The sequence below is a fragment of the Carassius gibelio genome, chromosome A4, assembly GCF_023724105.1.
Source record: "Carassius gibelio isolate Cgi1373 ecotype wild population from Czech Republic chromosome A4, carGib1.2-hapl.c, whole genome shotgun sequence".
NCBI classification, from domain to species: Eukaryota; Metazoa; Chordata; class Actinopteri; order Cypriniformes; family Cyprinidae; genus Carassius; species Carassius gibelio.
Window position 1 is genome coordinate 22,916,585 of NC_068374.1, and position 20,496 is coordinate 22,937,080.

The following is a 20,496-nucleotide window of genomic DNA, read 5'->3' on the forward strand; positions in this document are numbered from 1 at the left end:
CTTTTTGTCCCCTTTTTGTTTTAAAGCTTGATGAAGAGAGAGAGCGCAAGTTGCTGCAGCTGAGGAGGACAGTGATGCACGCGTACAGGAGTGATTGACAGTTCGTGGCACTGTGTACAAAAAATACTCCGCTACACAATTACTTCGTTATTTTCGTTTAAGCTTATTAACGTTAGCGTTACAGAAAGGTCTGATTTACGCACTGTTACAGTCATTGTTTTTTTTTTTTTTTTTTAAACAATGACATTTGAGTTCATGATTTTAATGTTGCTGTTTCTTGTGGCAGACTAAATGAAGAGTAATGTTTCTTGTGGCAGACTGAAGAGTAATCCGGCAGAGTTTTATACTGAAACTTTCCGTCTAAAAGTACTTCCTTGGTCTTAACCATATTTCTTTGCACGTTGAACACACATAGGCCACAACTGGAAATAAAAAAAACTGCAACCGCGTTAATTGCGTTATTTTTTTTAAACGCGTTAAATATTTCAAATTAATCGAATGCGTTAACGCGCTAATTTTGACAGCACTAATATATATATATATATATATATATATATATATATATATATATGTATGTGTGTGTGTGTAAAGACCTCTAACTAGCTTGCTCTATTCTTTTTTTATTCTGTTTTCTTTTTATTTATTATATTAGTTAAAATCCCATGCTACGTGTACTGTGTTAACCTAACTGAGACTTGTTATAGCACTTATATATCATTGCTCTTTTTGTTGTTTTTAATTGCTTCCACTGTCTTCATCTGTAAGTCGCTTTGGATAAAAGCGTCTACTAAATGAATTAAAGTAAATGTAACTGACTGGATTTCCCCAAAATTCTAATTTGTCTACAACACAGTCCTGCAGTTGGGAAAGCATAGCGGCAGGTGCTACACAATTTTCCACAGTTCACTTCTTTATATGCCGTTTAATGCAGCATTTTAATCAACCTTTTGCCAAACACACTTTTTTTGAGTGAGGAGAAAGTGTTTTCACAGTACATCAAATCTCTTTTTGTCAAAAGATCAAGTAAAATTTAATTCCTCATGACATGACCCCTTGCAAAAATCACAAATCATGACCTACCTCACCAGGAGCTAGTCCGTAAATGTTAGACATGGTCCAGTTTAACATCACAGCATATCCTCCTGAATCTCTGACGACCCCCTGATGAGAACAAAAGCCTTTGGGATTCCTTTGTGATATTATTATGCATAAATTTGAATCCCTTATTAATGTTCAAATAGGGGAATTTTTAAGCAACTATTGCAATGCCATGAAATGTGAATTTTTTAATGTCTCTTCATGTTGCAGCCGTGCATTCAAGTAAAGTGTGAAAGCAAAAAAAAATTATACATAATATACATGAGTTCAGCATGAAAAAAGTATGTCATGGTGTAAGAATATGAGATGAACAAAACACAATTAATCGCCATTATTCATATTACAATTCATTCTGTCCCTAGTGTCAGTAAATTAAATCAAATTAACTGTCAGTAAATGAGGCTGAGGCACACATTTTGAGTTGTAAGGTGGATAAAATAGATCCTGTGTTAGCCAAAAACACTTAGCTCTATAAATCTGAGGTGTGCATGAGCGAGCACAGGCCATTAGCAAAAGGTTTATGTACAGGGCAGTGTTGCCTTGGGCCAGATATTTCATACCGACTGGAGTCTGTGTCGTTGGAGAGCTGTGTTTTGTTTGCTCTGCCTTCAGGCTTTGTAACTTCCTCCAGCGCTCCATGTACTCCCTTCTCTCGTCTTGCCTCTTTTTCAGTCAGTGTACGTATAAAAGTGAGTTGTTAGGGACTGAAGAGCACCTGAGGCACGCTAATGTAAATTTCAAGGTGCTGTTCACCTCTTGGACAATGCTAAACGGACAAAATAAAATGTTATTTAGAGGTGGAAGCATAATAGAACAAGCAAAAATAATGGAAAATAGGCTGTGAAAATGGGCGGGGCTTAGTGGCCTGGAAATTTGTTTGGATCATTTCGCAATTACAAGTTAAAGATTAGGGGTGGGTGATATATGATGATCACATTTTTACAGTAAATTCACATTATCTGGCTGGTGATACAAAATTAAGCAACGCTGAATACAGCAATGAATTTTAGGCATTTTCAACTTGATATGAGATATTTAAAATGCAATCACCTGCTGGCTGACAATACCCAGTCAAGCCAGCTGCGACGAAAATACTGCTCATTAAAATAATGACAGTAATTTGCAGGAAGAGCAAAGAGAGGCGCTTTCAGTGTTTCTTTTGATGAATTTGATCAGCAAGTATTCACATAAATGACAAAACACGATTCCTTCAATTAAGAGTTTATTGTTTTGGTACATTAACAGTACCTTATTGTAACCGTGTCCTATAGTAAGCAAACACTCTTGTAACAAACAATCCGTTTTAAGGAATAACGCAACTATTATTTTCAAATTATACCATTATTTTATAAAGCGCTTTAGTTAAATATATTTGTTTTAATACCAAGTAGAGTTATGTGGTTTCAAAATACAATTATTACATTACATTTTTACTGTATTTTACTGTATTAAATGAAATTCTGTTGTGGGCTGCTCTGGGATTAACAGTTCTGCTTTGTCTTTATCTTCTGGTTGGCAAAATTGAGCAAAACAGAGAACATTGTGTTTAAAATAACACAATATTAACTTCTTAATGAACTGTTGTATAAGATGAGCATCACATTTGCACTCGTGTGATATTGCACTTAGCCTACAGCTCGTGTGATATTTCTTAACTATGTGATGTAAATACTCAAATGAGTGATTCGCGCCATATCTTGAATTTTAGGGTCCTTTTCTAGGCACCATCACACAGTAAGTTGTTGTTCTGCCTCATATTAGTCATCAATTGACTGTATGAAATGGCAGATGATCCACATAGGTGTGGAGTGGGGCAAGTGTCTTAAATGCGTTAATTTTAACACATTATTTTTCGCCATATTCTAATAAATGCGTTAAATTACCAGCCCTAAGAAAAACACAAAATTATAAAATAAAGTAATTTCTGTTTGACATTTGCTAAAATTACTTATTATTAGGGTTGGGTATTTTTTGAATTTTATAAATTTAAATTATGCTTATCGATTCCGATTCCTATCAATTACAATGTGGTTCAAAAAATTAATTTAAACATTTCAATATAAAACATATTTATTATGTGTTCTTTTTGCAAAACATTTAGTTGCAACGGAATACCATGAACAAAAATCAGCAGGTTACTTAAAAACTGGAGTAGATTAAGAGCTGTTTGTGTGCAAAATAGAGTCACACAATTCTGGATAAATTGTGTATTATTATTATTATTCAAAAATGTAAAGTTTTTTTTTTTTCTTTTGTTACAAAAATCATGTAATTTATAAAATACATTTTTAACAGCTGCTTTTCTCCACCTAGTGTCTGACATCTTAATCGATAAATCTTTATTTGAAAAGTCTAATTACTTTAAAAAGGTGATTTACTCTATTTTAATCGCCACCTTATCAAAACTATAAACTTTTATCCCCATATTTCTGTGATTATTTGAATGATTGTAACACAGAAAAATTATACTGTGTGGTTGAAAAGACTCTTCGTGAAGCCGTTTCATGCATTTACATGACAGCTGCGCTCTTTCAGTCAGCGTGAACACAGATTTTAATGTTCAAATCACACAGGGACAAACAGAAAGTTGATCACACCGTTGTGATCGCACACGTCAAAGGTTTGTCGTTTAGAAGTTCACGTTGATGTTTGGATTGTGTTCACGATTTTTAACGATCTGTTTAATTAAAGTGCTTTGTCATGTTGATGGTTGCAACATGTTACCTTATCATAAATATTATACTTAGAAGGAAAAGGGAGATTGTAGAGATGGTACTCAAAGATTAAAAATATATATATATACAAATCTGAATTGAAATTTTAATTTGACAAAAAGTATTCAAGTCCAGAATTGGAATCAGTTTTCAATACTCTACCCTACTTCTTATTGACGTTTTATACACCTTTATTTGTAGAGCTTTATACAATACTGGTTGTGTCAAAGCAGATTTACAGTGTCAAACAGCAATACAGTTTGTTGATAACGCAAGAAGACAATAACAGTATTTTTTAAAGTTAAAATAATATATTTATAATGTATTTGAATAATTTTGGATCATTTAACAGCAAATATTATTTACAAGGTACTTCAAGGTGCATGGCCACAGACTAAAATGAGCACCTTCCCTCTTATCTTGAATACACAGGAGAGTTTATAAAGGCGTACTGCTCATGATCTCCAGCTAAAATAATATGCAATAAACAAAGCCCCTGACAGAATGGATCTATTCCACGGCAAACAATTTCATCCATTTCCTCAGCTCCATGCTTTATCGCTGTGTTCTGTCATAAACAAGAATTTACCTTAGGAGTACCAGTAGTGCCAGAGGTGTAGAGGACGTACAGAGGGTGATGAGCGGGGACAGACACACAGTCGTGAGGGCAGGCAGTGGCCATCTCCTCCTCCCAGTCCAAGCTCAGGTCAGGACTCATAGACACCTTCTCCTGTGGCAAAAACAACAGTGTTAGGCACAGAATTAATGCATGTCCTTAAGAATTATCAGAGAGTCATCTCCAAAAACGTCAGTTCTGTTGACCAACCTTCATGTCGTTTCAAACCTGTGTGACTTTCTTTCTTCTGTGGAACATAAAATAAGATATTTTAAAGAATACTGGTAACCACACAGATTTTCCCCCGAATGGCGATGTGATCTGAAACTGTTTGGTTACCAACATCCTTCAAAATAATCAGGTTTGGAACTACATGAGGGTGAGTAAATGATGACCGTTTTTGACTATCACTTTACAAAACAAATTGATCCATCAAGGTAGCAATGCTATTTTAGTATTATTTTCATACTTTTATAGTTTGTATTAATATTTTGATTTTGATTTTATTGTTTACAATAGTCATTTATTGTAAACATTTATCGTTGTGCTTTTTCCTTTTCATTTTGTAATATTTGATTTCAGATTTATTTTTAATTTCCGCTAGTAACTAGTTACATTTCTACCTTTTTGTTTAGAAATGTATTTTTTCATCTAATATTTATATTATATATTTATTTTTTTATCTATATTAACTTTTAGTTTTAGTCAACAATAGCAACACTGCCAAGCAGATGGAAAAAATGGAATAGTTAGTGCCTAAAAGGAATAATTTTCTTAAAGAATGAAGATGCTGTAATCTTTTTTTTTTTCTTCTCTTTTTTTATGACACATGCTAGATGCTACATTTATATTAATTACATTTGTATGTGGGTTGCGGGGTCACTGCCCCAACAAAACTCAAAATGCAATATTTGCTGGGCTTAGTTGCATTAGTGTGTTTTTTTTTTCGTATTTGTTGTGCCAAACATTTTAGATGTGTTTTAATTCCAATCAAGTCATTCTGAATATTCTAAAATCTTCCGTAAATTAGATCCTGCCACATAGAACTCTTCTAAGAACTAACAGAATGTGCACTCTGAGTGCGTTCTTCTGGGGCTAGCAAATTCTCCCCTTGCATATGCTTTTAACTCGTGTGTTTCTGAGATGTGTTCACCAACCATGCGGGATGCATCCTGGATCCCAAACCGCTGGAAAATCAAAACGCTTTTTGCTAAGTTTCCATGACAACACAGGATGAAGGTTAAGTAATTCCCTTGTTGTGAAATCAACATACTGATTCAAGACGTAGCAACATGTGAAAACCCATTTTAGAGACTTTCAAACAGGAAAAAGACTCTAGAGTTTGTTGAAATGCTGAAACCTTTGAACATCTGATTTGCTTATAATTGTTTTTGAGTGGTATGTTATTGCAGCTATAAAAATGACTAACTTCCTTCTACAACTATTGGTTAAGTGCCAGCCTCCTTGAGAATGAGGACTTGAAGGTCGAAATTTAGAGGTACTCTCTTTTAGAAAGGAGACCACATTTGCATTTTTATTCTCTGCTTCCATTATCTTCTCTTTAAACCGTTAACAAGCAGCAGAAAGTGTGCCATTTTGATAATGAGACTGGCGTCCAGGTGCGGTGGGGTTTCTGGGAGCTCACCATGTTGGGACGGTTGTAGATGAGGACTTTGTGTGGTTTGTGACTGCTGAGCTCCAGAGCTTTCTCAACCAGGGGAATGTACTCCACTCTTCTGCCTGGCTCGATGCCAAATGATGCTGTCACCAGCAACTTGGGCTGTGGGGGATATAATCATTTAAAAGGGGAAGGGGATTTCACAACCTAAGCAGATACATGCATTTACAAAAATGTATTTGTTATTCATTTTCATTACAAAAAACAATGGCTTGCCTTAGCATGGTCGATGCGGACGGAGAGCTCTTTGGAGGCAAATCCTCCAAATATGAGGCTGTGGGTGGCACCAATACGGGCACATGCCAGCATTGTGAACATGGCCTGAGGAACCATAGGCATATAGATCACCACCAGGTCACCCATCTTCACACCATGCCTCACCAGAACACCCGCCAGCCTGGACACCTACAAACAGGGGTGTGCATGCTGAATTTTATAGACAAACTGGACACTGAATGCACACTGGTCAAACATTTTGGAAGAGGAAGAAGGTTCTTGACAATTAACACTGCTTGGAAATTTTTCGTAGACAAAATCCAGTCATTTCAATACTAATCCCCACAATTCCCAATCTCGTGAAATCCTCCTGAAATGAATGACTTGTCTACAAAAAAACTCCCAATTCCTGGTTCAAGTTGATCGTGGACTTGAATTCTGACTAACAAAAACCGTACCTTCATACATTGCTAAACTACTGACAAAAAAAACTATTTTTTCCCCTGCCAAATATGGCTAATGTGACGCATTATCAGTTTTACCTGCTCCTGCACTTCTCTGTATGTGATGACCTGTTTAGTGCCTGTAACCGGACTGTCATAAATGACAGCTGCTTGATCGCCTCTTCCATTCTCCACATGCCGATCGACAGCATTATAACAAATGTTCAGCTTTCCTCCAACAAACCTGGAATGAAAACAGATGTTTTCTCTATAAGTAATACTCATGCTGTAATCACCATCAAATTAAAGTACCTTTAAATGTTATCAATCAACTTGATTAAAATTCCATTTACCATCATGCACTAATCAATATTAATTTAGTGAAACAGTGGCCATTCAATTTTCCGGCTGCCTTGGTTCCAGAAGTATATTTCATATAGGGTTTTCAAAAAAAGTCTTCATTTAAAAAGTGATAACGGAATGAACCAAAGCTACAAGCTTTTAAGTAAATAACATTACAAATGTTGATTTGAAGCAAAAAAAAAAAAAATGTTTGAAAATCAGACAAAAGACAAGATTTTGTAATTATGACTAGTATTATGAAACACAAATTAAACGATAAATATGGGTAATATATAATGTTGTTTTTCCACCAGGAATACCACTGTTAAACATGATGATTTAAAAAATAAGTTGCAATAGTACAATCTGATGGCTTTCAAGTATATACCATTGATAAACAACCTTGTAACTCACAGTCTGTCTTTAAAGATTTATAAGTTACTGTTCAAAATCAAATCAACTGAATCTTTACTTCAGAAACCTGTCCCAAATGGACTCTACATTCATGGACATTAGGCCTTTTCACCCTCCAAGGCACTAGATGGCTGTAATGCATTTGAAATGGAAAATATACATCAATAGATGACAGAACCATGTACAATCATAATGACCAACACACTTTCTCAGTTAAGTTGTCTATCCACAGCTCACTAAAAGCAAAAGCTGAACAGCTAACCAAATCTAGACCAGGGCTATTCAAATTTAGCCCTGGAGGGCCAGTGCACTGCAGAGTTTAGCTCCAACCCTGATCAAACAGATCAGGGTTGGAGCTAAACTCTGCAGTGCACTGGCTCTCCAGGGCAAGATTTGAATAGCCCTGGTCTACAAACATTAGTGGGCGTTCACAGAGGAAGCATTCTATGCGTCTCGTCTGTGATCTTGATTGGTCTAGACACGCGTGCGTCCAACAGAAGTCGTTCCGTTGCGGCGCGTTTTTAAAAGCGAGCGCGTACGTGTTAAAAATAAGATGAAATCATATTTTCCCGTAAGTATTAAAGTATTGTCATCGTTTACTCCCCCTCACGATTTCACAAACACGACTTCCTCTATTCACCCTTGGCTGAAAAAAGTTCTGAGATCTAACGGGCTGAGTCACTATTCACTTTCATTGCATTTATTCTTCCATACAATGAAAGCGAATGGCGACTGAGACTGCCACTGCCCCTCGCACTACTTTTTATTTTGTTTCTTTGTGGACTATCCATTTAAAACAGCCCGAGACCCTTGATTTCACTTACATTCTGTTACTATTGAACACGAAAACGCCCCCCTCATGCATGGCTGTACTTACCATTTTGGAAACACTGTATCCGTCTGATCCAGAGTCTGAGTCCAGCGCTCAAACCAAGTGATCCCATCTGCCGCTTCGCTCCAGAACTCCTCGGGTTTGTCACGTGCCAGGCCGAACGCGTCTTCATATGTGTATTTTGATGAAAAGCCACGAATAAAATGCTTTCTGTATGTGCTAAAAGCTCTGTTTGGCGTATAAACCAGCGGTTTACACCCATTCCACATATATGTCTTGACTTTCTGCAGGTAACACGGTCCAGACACACCTGTGCACGAAAACTTCTGACCCAACAAACATCTTGAACCTACAGCACTCGCTGTTTTGTTACCTCCCTTAACTCTAGACACCGTTACATTTCCAATGGAGATGTGTTTCAAACGCGTAGTTTGGCAAAGACGCATGTTTGTTGTGTTTCCTGGTCGTTATCAGCTCTAGTGTTTGCTGACGAGCAACGCTGACACAAGCGAGCTCCAAATTTCTCAACTCAAAAATGGCCGCGCAATAAACAATACTTCAGATCACAGCCAGAGGCCACTCCAAGATACTGCAATCCATGCAATGTGTTCATTGCGTAATGTTGGTGATCTCTGTCCATGCATGATTTATGACACACGTTGTTAAGCAATGCTATAGTCTGCATAAAGTAGCCGAACTTTATAATGCAAATAATCAACAAATATGAAGGCAGCTATATATTTTAATATATACAGCCAGGCACGTCTGAAATTAAACCTGCAAAACATGACATATGTGATATAAACCTAAATTAATAAAAAGTTGCGCACTGTACTTTCAGGCTTTTATGGCTCAAACAGTACAGCCAAGTTTGATTCAGATTTCAAAATTTTGTACAGTTTCTGATATTTATATGATGAAACATTTTGAGAGACGTATAGATAAACATTCCTGTTGGAACATATTTGATCAATTTTACCATGATATTATCTAAATAATAATAATAATATATAATAATAAATAATAATATAATAAAGTAAACCTAAGCTGATACACATTTGTAATGTCACTAAAATTTTACTTTACTTTAAAAGTATAAACGATCAATCAGAACCGAAGACTTGTTGAAGACTGTGTGCAGTTTTATATCATGTTGTTAATTAAGACATCATACATTTGTGTATCAGATACAGTAGGGTTAAAAAAAAATAAATACATGTTTGGGCTTTTATATTGTCATTGCACCAGAGCTAAAAAATGCAAATTATTAAAATATTGTGTGGAAAATATTTAATTTGTTAATTTGTACTGTTAGCTTCTAAAGAAAAGAGACACAATTTACCTGACTTTTATTGGTACAGTATTTTTTCATAATAACTATTGTTCCAAAGCAGCTAGGCCTTAAAACTCCGTGGAGCAAGCTGAAGGCAGCAGTGAACCGGAGATAAAAATACAACACTACAAACTATTCTTGAAAGTATGTAGATTGTAAACAAGCTAGGAGAAACACTTCAAGCCATTTCAGTCAGTAATGCCTACTGTCTGTGCCCATACCCCTCTCTGATTGCTGACTGCTGTCCCATTTTAACAGTGCAACCTGGACACTGTGATTGAGTCATTCATCAGTCTTACTGGCAGTGAAGGGATGATGTGATTTTACAAATCGCTTGTGCAATGTTTTCTATCAGAGTGGCTGAGGCGATTAATGCTAAGTGGTCCTAGTCCTGTGTGGCAGATTGTCTGCACACAGATTACGAAGTGAATTGCTCAGGATTTAATAGAGCTGAATAAGATAAATATATCTTTGCAGTATGATGCACATTGCTAGACTGGCGACATTTACCCTTTTTGGTTGCAAAACAATGATGTAACCAACAGTTACTGCAAAACAACAGCAAAACATGGAGTCTGCTGTAAATGTGTATAAACAGAGCATATCATACATTTCTATTATTATTTGATTTCTCTTAATAATATATATATATATATATATATATATATATATATATATATATAGTTTCCCTGAGGTCCATGTGATATACAAGTATGTGTTTGTGCTAAAACCCATGTTATTTTAGTTTTTGATAACCTTTTTTACATCTAAATTTAAGACACCCTCTGTGTTGTGCTCGTCAAATATATTTTTTTTTATATAGTTTTGGAATAAAGTTTAATTACATTGTGATTTAATTGTGTCACACAAACATCATATTTTAGGGTATTATTTACATGACAATGATGTACTAAAAAAATAAATGTTTTTTTCTTTGCATTTTTGAAGCTTTCATGTATAGACACCTGTGCTGTCAAAATGATCCCTGTTCACAAGGATCCACAAAATCGACTAAAAACACTGTATTAAAAAACACAGTATTTGGCAATTTCCCTTTTAAAAAAACATTATGCCAGTTCACATACCTATATAGACTGAATGCATGCGCATGTCTTCACTGTTTTCACAAATTCACATTTTTCTCGTTTACACTGAGATGATAACGGTGTCATTTTCAAAACTTGCACTGTTTTTAGTTGAAAATGGTGTCTTCTAAATCCCCCCTAAGTCTCATGTTTATTTCTTCTGGAAATAAACAGCATCTGTCCAGCTTTCTCTTATTTATCTCTATGAATGGGCTTAAGTAGTGAGATGAAATCAGTAAATAATGCTCTTATTTCAGTAAATGTTCTTAGTGGACTGGAGAAGTATTCTGTTCTTGAAGTTCCAGTGTCTTTTATCTCAAAAGATCAGGGTCAATTTGATACCTTATAACCATTTTTATCAAAATCATCTTGTGCTGAACGATCAAATTACTCTGTAAATGTCTATGTTCTGTCTGGCATCCGGCACTCACCTCAAATCTCCATTTGCATGTATTTGTTTTAGGTTCTGCGTTTTGAATAGCCTTGCCGCGTGTCTTCGTCTCTGATCTGCATTCAGCAAGCACATCACACAAACTGTGCATCTTCAATTAGTTTCCTCCCTGTGTTGCAAGAATCGAGCCTTAGAACTGAATGCCCGTCAACGTTCTCCCAGCGCCAATTCGTCAGTAGGAGGACTTAAAAATAGAGCTATTCATATTGCCATAACTCTTTCTCTCTCTGGGAGTAATAGTGCAGCCATTGTTTGACTGGAAATATTTCTATTTTACTTTGTCTGGCCTGTTATATTGTCTGCTGCCCTGATGTGAGCATGTGGGTGGGTGTCAATGATCTTACTCCAGAGTAAAGGCACTCATGCTGCATTATATAAGAGATTTTATGAGTGGCAATTGAATTAGTGCAGCTGCGAGCTGATGGACAGCCACTCTTGCATGGGCTTTGGTCTGAATCTGACATGGTGAGGGAGCAAGATGGGAGTAAAATGCTTATGAGACAGCTGAGAATTGATAGTGAAAAACCGACATGATTATAAACAGGAAAAAATGGTGTAGGATTTACTGATTTACTACTTTAATGATTTTCACTCAAAACCTGCTAGTCAATTTCACGAATGATTACAAAGAGATGGCATACAAAACAAAAGAAATCAACATAAAATTCCGACGCAATAAGACTGAAAGAGCATTTTCTTGTAAAACAAACTCCAATAGTCTTTGAAGAAATCATTTTTGCTAGTCTTGTCATTTTTACACACTGCTGGGTTTGATTTGAGCAGATAAGTAATGTGTTTGGTTATATTAAAGGGATATGCTAGGCTCAATACAATCTGAGCTCAATTGAAGGGGTCATATATGATGCAATTTCAACTTTTCCTTTCTCTTTGGAGTGTTACAAGCTCTTGGTGCATAAAGTGGATCTGTAAAGTTGCTGTAAAGTGTGCGAGACGTGAATTTGGAAATGTTATTTATTTAAATAGGTCTATGATGTCAGACTTTGAAGTGAGGTAAACTTCAACAGATTTCCCCTGCTCAGGGAGTAGGGAGCAATGAACACTGTGTAGGGACCAAGTCAATGGGAACACAGTTCATGCACAGAGCTCATTTCTAATGACCTGGTTATCTGAATCAGGTGTGTTAACAGAGCTGGGGGGGGGGGCACAAGGACTGGAACTGAGACCGGCTGGTATTGTCATTATGATCCAAAAATATGTCCCCACTGGATGCAACAAATGCCTCGATTGTAATAGGTTTTATTGATTTTGACTGGTTGTGACCGTATGTTAAGGGGTGTAATAATTTCTGTCACACGCTTGAAGTATTCGTCTAATCACAACGCACTGGATAGCTGGCCAATTAGAACACTACTTGCTTTTCAGAACGATGAGCTTTGTAAAAATCTACACATTTCAGAAATGCGGGGAACAGAGGAGAAACAATAATGTACAGTAATGGGAAATGTTGTGTTCTTATATATACGTCACTTAAAACCCATGTATAATTTGAGCTGTAAAGCTGTGTAAACCATTGTTTTTGTGACGCAACAAGGTTTAAATTTGGATCTAACTTTACTCAGTAAAGGATTGTAATCAAAATTGTACCTTGTATGAACCCAGAATATTCCTTTATTACCTCCTGCAGGTCACTTAATCCAAAACATGAGGAACTGTAACAGTGACACTTTACCATACACCACTAAGAAGAGCACACAAGCAGGCCATGTTTGACATATCCAAATATCACAATGACGTGCTGTTTGGTTTGTTTTCTAAGACATGTCAAAGCAACATGTACGCTTCCATTCATCATGAATCAGTCAACAATATCTGCCTCTGCCGTGCTAAACAGGGGAAAAATAACAAAAGCAAGCTGTCTCTCAAGCACGCATGTGTTAGCTAACAGCAGCCGTCTTGTATCTGGCCCCTTCAAGCCACTTTCATCTCTTTATACGCTATCGTTGAACCGAACACGACTCTGTTTGAAAGGCGCCCTACAGGGACATGGTGTCATGTTCCAAAACTTCCTGACAGCCACATGACTAGATGCTGTTTTCTTGAGGAAACTGCAGCTACATTGAGTATTTTTACACTCAATAATAAGGCAGCTCTTCCTTTGACTCTTCCACTCAAAACAAGCTGAAATCAGGCGTGGAGAAAAAAATGTGACATCTTTGCCAAAAGCCACAGATTAAACCGTGTCCTCACTTGTTGCTTGACACCCACATCATACAATTGTGCACCATTCAGTATTTAATTGACAATGCCTTTTAAATCCTTGAATTTGAATAGGATTGAAATTGACATAGTAAACAGGATGCAGAACAGTAAGTCATATTTACATTTGCTATTGTCTTTATTTTCAGTTTAATCATTAATTAAATTATTTAAATTAATGTTTAATATTTGAATGAATACAAACACACACACAGACACACACTTATTAATTCATTCTGTTAATTATTATATTATATAGTTTCTTGAACAATGGTCAAAGATCAAATACCAAAGCTTTTGTAGAGATAAATTACATTTTTGATTTTAATATTTTTGTATCCCATCTATGTGATCAGGTTTAATATTTCAGAAATCTGAAACATATCAATATGAATATCCAATTCATATTGAATACTTTGAGATTGTTCATTGTGTTGATAGTATTTAGTATATATTTTTCTTATTAATGTATAACTGAAAAAAATATGCATTACATAAAAAAACCCATAATTATTCGAAATCAATTCACGTTTATGTTTTCTCACACAACTAATTAAGTCATTGCACATTGCATTTTTTTTCTCTACTGAGTTAATTCCTCATCCTGTCAGTCCATCTGATTCTGTGGGATGTGGCCAATTTGAATCTAATTCTAACAGCTAATTTATAAATTGTGCAATTCGCTCAACCCTGACCAACATACAGGCCTAATATAACACATTTCAGAGAAATATGAATCAGAGTGTTTCTGCTCATGCCAGCTACTATACTCATTCACACAACCTTAGTCTCTTCTCTGTACTTCTCTCCTTCTGTTTGCTCTAATATCTGCGCATCCGTTCAGAAATCAACTCATTCTCACCGGGGCAGCTTCCCAGCGCACTCTTTGAATCGGACTTTTTTCCAGCAGAATGTTTTCCAGAGGCTGTGTCCCATATGGCCATGAGAGCATAATCTCCCCGTGGCCTCTTTCTCTCTGGCTTTAAGCCCTCCATCCATCCCATTAGTTTTACCACTGCACATCTGTCCGCAGCTGGAGGCCTGACAGAGCAGTCCATCAGTGTTGTTATTTTTTTTAAAACCAACATGCACTTGCAAGCTTGAAACACCTGAATATTTTTAAGGAATAGTTAACCTGACAATTTAAATTCTGTCTACAATTGACTCCTGAGCAAAGTAGTGTTATCTAACCATGAATCAGTCTATGAAAATAATGAAGTTACAGTGCACCTCTCCTGATGGCTGTTCCAGTACTTGTGAGGCCTAAATAATGAGCAAAGTTCATTCTAACAATACCATTATGAAAGAATGTAATAAACTAGAGAAGAGCTGCCAAAGACTTGTCTAGTGCTCGTAATTACTTTGTGCAGACACCAGACAATATGAAACACAGGGCTTCCATTCACACTGCAGGCAGCAAATTAGTGGTAAGAGCCGCACTGTCTAGTGCTTTAGCCGCTGCTGTCAGTTCACGGTGAAGATCATAGGTCATGCATGGGATTTGTTTCTGCATAATTTATGGATAGCGTTTAACCCTGTGCACTAAAATGCAGGGGTTCAGGTCTAGAGCTCTTGAGTATATTCATGGAGATTAATCTAAACCCCCTTCAGCATGATTCTGATCACTGTATGAGCAGGGAAGATCTAATACAACATTCTTGTCGTCTTATTTAAAGCTTATGCCCTTGTTTAACATTTAAGATGAAGAGATTTTAATTACTTCAATCATTTATTGAACTATCCAGCTAAAAATGGTCAATCACAAGGAGCTCTAATACATAATCCTTCGGCGATCAAGAAAGAGTTTGTAAGAGTTTGTAGTAAAAAAACTAACGTGCTCACCTTATAGCTAACAACCAAAACATGCATTAAAAATATATCTACACACAGGCACACAAAAAAACATAATGTAACTTTGATTAGTTTAACAACAAATAAATAAAGTAAAAAAAAAATAGTAACTGTTTTACATCAAAATGAGGTTTTCCCTGTAAAATCAGCTGTGTCTGCCCCAGGGATCTTCTTCTTCATCACATGTGGAATAAGGACAAAGCATGAGAGAAGTGAATCAGGTGATTTGTAACTTGTCCCTAACTGGAGAAATTGCAAGTGTTACAACTATCCCCGGTCTCCCCTTACATTTTAAACGACTGAATTATATATTGTTCGACAACCATTAGAAATGAATTTTGAACGTCTGATTTGACCAACGCTCGTCAAGCATTAGAACTTTCATTTTTCAACGTCTTGTGCACGTTCGACAAGCTTAAGGAAATGTACAATTCCATTCTAAGCGTAACGTGCAGACTCTGCATCTCAATTCGATTCACACACCCCATTCCGAATCGTCCGCTACACATGGTGAACAATCCCGTTCCCCTCCCAACCACTCCCATCATCCGCACGGGATCCAATCCGCGCTCTCTCGCTCTCTCCGCCGCTACAGTGCGCGCTCTGATGCGGCAGCTCCAGTCTCTCTCTCTCTCTATCTCTCTCACTCTCTCTGATAATAACACAGCACAGTCATGGCGACAATGACAGTCCATCCGCTCACCCTAGAGCGAGGTGAGTACTGCCAAACGCACGTCCTGCTGGAGCTAACTTTAAGCATCGTTTGTCCAATTTTTGCATTATTGGATTTGGCTCATCATGGGCTGTTGGTGTTTTGGTGATGCTGCCTTCTCGGTTCGACTCGTGTCCGTAAGGTATGATGATGATGATGATGACGGTGATGCACAGACCACGCTCTGTGCGTCAGGAGCCACTAGTGCGTGTGATAATAATGCGATCTGTATTTGGTTTATTTTAATAAAGCACTTTAGGCACTCGTTTCATACATAGCTTACACTTTGCTGATGCTCACAGCAGCGCGCAGTGTATTTTCTTTATTTTGTCCTTATTTTACTTTACAGAAAAGACTGTACAACTTCTCAGTGTGCGAAACTGAATTCGAGGCTGGCTGTTTTATAGACTTTAATAGCCTAGGCTATAATAAAACCGGATTCCAACGAATGAACGTTCGAATAGTCTACTGTACGCGCGATGCTTCCTACACACGTTATACAGCTTAAAGAAGAAATGTCTGAAGTCATGTGGACAAAAGCTTGCCTTTGTGATATTATCACCTTGCCGTGGCTTGATTTATCATCAGCGGTCAGTGACCTGTCATCAATGTGGGCCGTTGCACGCGCTTAAATCGCTAACAAATGAATTGCGTTTAATTTTACGGTTATACAGCAGGTCAAATAGTAGCCTATGGAAACTCGAAGCATTTAAAGCGTCCACAAGCAAAGCCATCGATATATTTTTAGAGAAATGAGACACATCTAGCATACGCGCTGTGGATACGTGGAAACTGTACATTGCTTCAAAACTAGTAGCGACGTCCGATTGGTGAACGAATGTTGTTTTGAGTCGGATCTTCACAATGAATCGATTGAACCGACTCACAGTGTCTGAACGAATCGATCCGAGCGGTTCTCCAAATATCACTCTTTGAAACATGAACCAATGAGTGAACTGATAGTAGGAACATACGGAGTGAACCGATGATATATGAAAAATCAGTCGGAACTTAATTAATAGCTAAAATGATAAAAAATACCAATTTTTATGTATAGACTGTATGACAGTTTTATGAACACTTACAGAACAGCACAACGTTCTAATCCAACAAAAACAGGCGCAAGTTTAATGTACATCTAAACTTAATTTAAATAATAATAATTATTATTAATAATAATAATAATAATAATTAACTGAATAAAGCATGCCTACATACATTTTAAAAGCACATAATACACCACACCAGTTTGTCATACCATGATAGCATAAATGAAATACATAAATTGGTGAAAATGGTTCTTTTAAATGAACTGTTCTAAAGAACCAGTTCATGAAAATATTTTCCCCTTAACTAAAATTATAATAAAAGACCCTTTTTGAACTAAGCTATGCAACCATGACATTGGCCACCCATTCGACCAATCAGAACACTAATAGGAGTGCTCTAGGTTTGTCCCTGTCACTCAGAATGGTTTGTTTTGTTTGATTTGTATGTTGTCCAATGTAACAGATCATATACTCAGAGCCAGGAATACATCATGCATTGGATTATTGTATCAGATTAAATTGTGTTCTTATGGTTTGTATTTTCTCGTAGATTTCATATGGTCTCTTGTGAGACCAAAGTGGGGCCGAGTAAACTCATCTTGAAAATGACCATCTACAATTTACACTAGAGAAGTATACTGGAGACAATACAAAGGGGCCTCCAGAGGCAATCAAATTTAAGTGAAAACAGATTTATTTCGGTGACATATTTTGAGCATTGCCAGAAACCCCAAAGTAATTGTTATGCTTAATGATAGTAGATTTATGACAGCAGAAATCCAAAACACCACAGGCCTCATATTATTCAGGATCTCTTGCAATAAGCCATAGCATTGCTATGCTTGAGGTTATACAGGCATAATGAGGACCTGAATTGTAGCTATAATTTGATCAGAGAGAAAATAACCTTGTGTCCCTTCATTTTGGAAACGACCGGGTTAACTGAAGGCTGCAAGATTTTCCTGTTATTGTATTTAAATAACCGATGTTAAAAGATAAGAACCGCTGGCTGTGAGAGTATTCAGTGTGTATTCAGGACATGTGGAGGTGTCACTTATTTACAACATGAAAGGTTAATCTAGCAAACTGAAATCAATAAGATACTTTGTCAATGTGTACAGCATGGACTCATAGTCCTATAAGAAACTCGAACCGAGATCTTAGACAATTGATGGAATGCTTGGTTTGGAAAACAGAACTGTACTTGTCTTATCCTGAAGGAGAGATTGAAAACAGGGAATATAGGAATTTTGGAGCACTAAAAGCTGATTAGGGTGCTCCTCTGGCTTGTTTCATTCAAAGGATGGATGGGTCATATGGAGCTACGCAACCTTTCCTCGTGGGTCGGTCCAATTGTGGACCAAACATCAAAACCAAATTTATATACAAAGTAAAAGATAAGGAAAGGGAGAAAAAAAAGATCGGCAATGTTTTTTTTAAAATACTGCTGCATCCAAATATGCCTAATTTCTGACTAAAAAGATTTGTGAATTTAGTACTTCTTTTTTTTTCATGTCATTACATTGTTTAGAGCATAAGAAAAAAGTATACTGTCTGGCAAAATAACATTTTTGAAAAATGATATTTTATTCATATGTTATGCCAGGTCTTCTGTAGAGGACACAAGGACTCAGAAAAACAAAACACTAATTGAGCTACAGGAACACTTTTACAATTATACAATTTTACTTTATGCTATATATGTCTACAGTTTCCATAAACTGGTTTTCCCATTTAACACAATGTTATCTGTACCTAATTTGTATATGAATGTGCTGTTGGGACATCAGCATGTTGAAAAAAGAACTGTAATAATGGGAGTAATAATTGGCCAGATTTTCATAAAAACATCTAATATTTCATTTAGCTATTCATTTGTTGTGTCTCCTAAAATGCAGAATAAACATGCTTTTAGTCATGGTGTCCTCTACAGTGGACATATATGGAAGTCATATTTTGGTTTGAAACCCCATAACATTTTCCTGAGATGTTGATTTATGACAAACTATTAGAAAATTAATCAGGTTTAAATGATGATTACAAAATATTATCATATTTCATGTACAATTTTGATCACTTAATTAATGTCCATTTTTAAAGACCAAGCAGACGGAGTGGTTATGGAGAAACTTCCAAACATCTCTGATTCCAAAATATCTCTGAAAAGCCCTGAATGTGCTCTGTACAGGACACCCAGATTTAAAACTGTGACATGTGAGGTTTCAGAGAAATTCACTACAATATAATGTCCACTACAGAGACAAAAACCCCATTGCTGCGTCTTAGGAGGATATAGTATGCAAAAAACTGTACAACAAAAGAGTAGTATTTCCGAATTCAGAGTATTAAAAAAAAAAACAGTAGGCAAAAAGCATTCAAATGAGATATTGGAGTGTGCATTTGATTGAAACTTTACCCCACAAAGCCATAAGAGACGAAGCCACACCACTGACACAGTTAGTCACTTGATAAAGCCAATATGGCCGATGTAGTACATCTGGATTGCATTCACATTCATGCTCTATAGGACATACTTTTTAATGGTTGCAAAGCAGGTTCTTTACCAAATGTTACAGCTACTCAGACAGTAAGCAATTTTTAAAACAGCTTACCTCTTTCTTTCATAGTTTTTCCAACCTTGCCATATTCAGGAATCCTATTTATTATGGTACTCTATAGAAGTCATCAAAATTTCTAAACGTTTCGGTATTCCGTACAAATATTGGGATGCACTTGGGATGCTGATTTGGGGGAATCATTCCTGTTTAAATGCAGACGTCACAACTAAAGTCTTCCTGAACAAAACCATCATGTTATGCTAATACTGGTGGTTTAATTCCTTATAAGTCAAGTTAATCAAATCAGTAAAAAACACAAATATAAATGCAATCAAATGTGCCTCCAATTCCTAGTTTACTGAAAATGTCAATGCAATTATGTGGGATGCAAACAAGGTTCTCTATGAATGACATATTCATCTCCAACTATTGTTTAATAGCTTTTCCTCTGCAATGTAAAAACATTCTTTTTGAACTAGATAATAGAGTAGGTGATCTTTTTTATTAGACTGACAGACTTCCTGGGCTGTTTTTAGGTCACGTGCCATCCTTGTTTCATTCTACTAATGCATAAGCCTTGCACAAAATGGATTTATTCAACTGCTTGGAATTCTCATGTCATATTGATTTTGGTCTGAAGACCTCTTTTTCTATAGAGAAAGACAAAAATTTGTCTGAGTACTTTGCTGAATTAAACATTAAGAGTTCTTCTTTGACATACTTGAATTTGAACACATTTCTCATTGACCCGAAACAATATAGACACTCAACGCTATTCACTTGTTCAAAAGCTTTGGAGGCTATTGCCAACCGTTGAATTATATTGCATAAAAAAGCAGTGATATAATCTTTCCTCTAGGCAAAAGTGTTTCTGAACACTTTCTGTC

The 20,496-nt window shown here is 36.4% G+C and overlaps 2 protein-coding genes across 3 annotated transcripts in view; one reads left to right on the top strand and one right to left on the bottom strand.

Moving 5' to 3' along the window:
- Positions 1-8,924, bottom strand: part of acss3 (acyl-CoA synthetase short chain family member 3) — a 45,800-nt gene extending 36,876 nt beyond the window's left edge. Inside the window, exons 1-6 of the mRNA XM_052577278.1 lie at positions 8,399-8,924; positions 6,865-7,009; positions 6,323-6,511; positions 6,074-6,208; positions 4,402-4,542; positions 1,081-1,161 (exon numbers count right to left, since the gene is read on the bottom strand). Coding sequence (XP_052433238.1) covers positions 1,081-1,161; positions 4,402-4,542; positions 6,074-6,208; positions 6,323-6,511; positions 6,865-7,009; positions 8,399-8,799 — 1,092 coding nt within the window. The 5' untranslated portion in view covers positions 8,800-8,924. The remainder of the gene's footprint in view (positions 1-1,080; positions 1,162-4,401; positions 4,543-6,073; positions 6,209-6,322; positions 6,512-6,864; positions 7,010-8,398) is intronic.
- A 6,924-nt stretch (positions 8,925-15,848) lies between these two features.
- Positions 15,849-20,496, top strand: part of lin7a (lin-7 homolog A (C. elegans)) — a 41,502-nt gene continuing 36,854 nt past the window's right edge. For both annotated transcript variants that reach the window (XM_052577354.1, XM_052577353.1), the window contains exon 1: positions 15,849-16,004. In XM_052577354.1, coding sequence (XP_052433314.1) covers positions 15,965-16,004 — 40 coding nt within the window. In that variant the 5' untranslated portion in view covers positions 15,849-15,964. The remainder of the gene's footprint in view (positions 16,005-20,496) is intronic.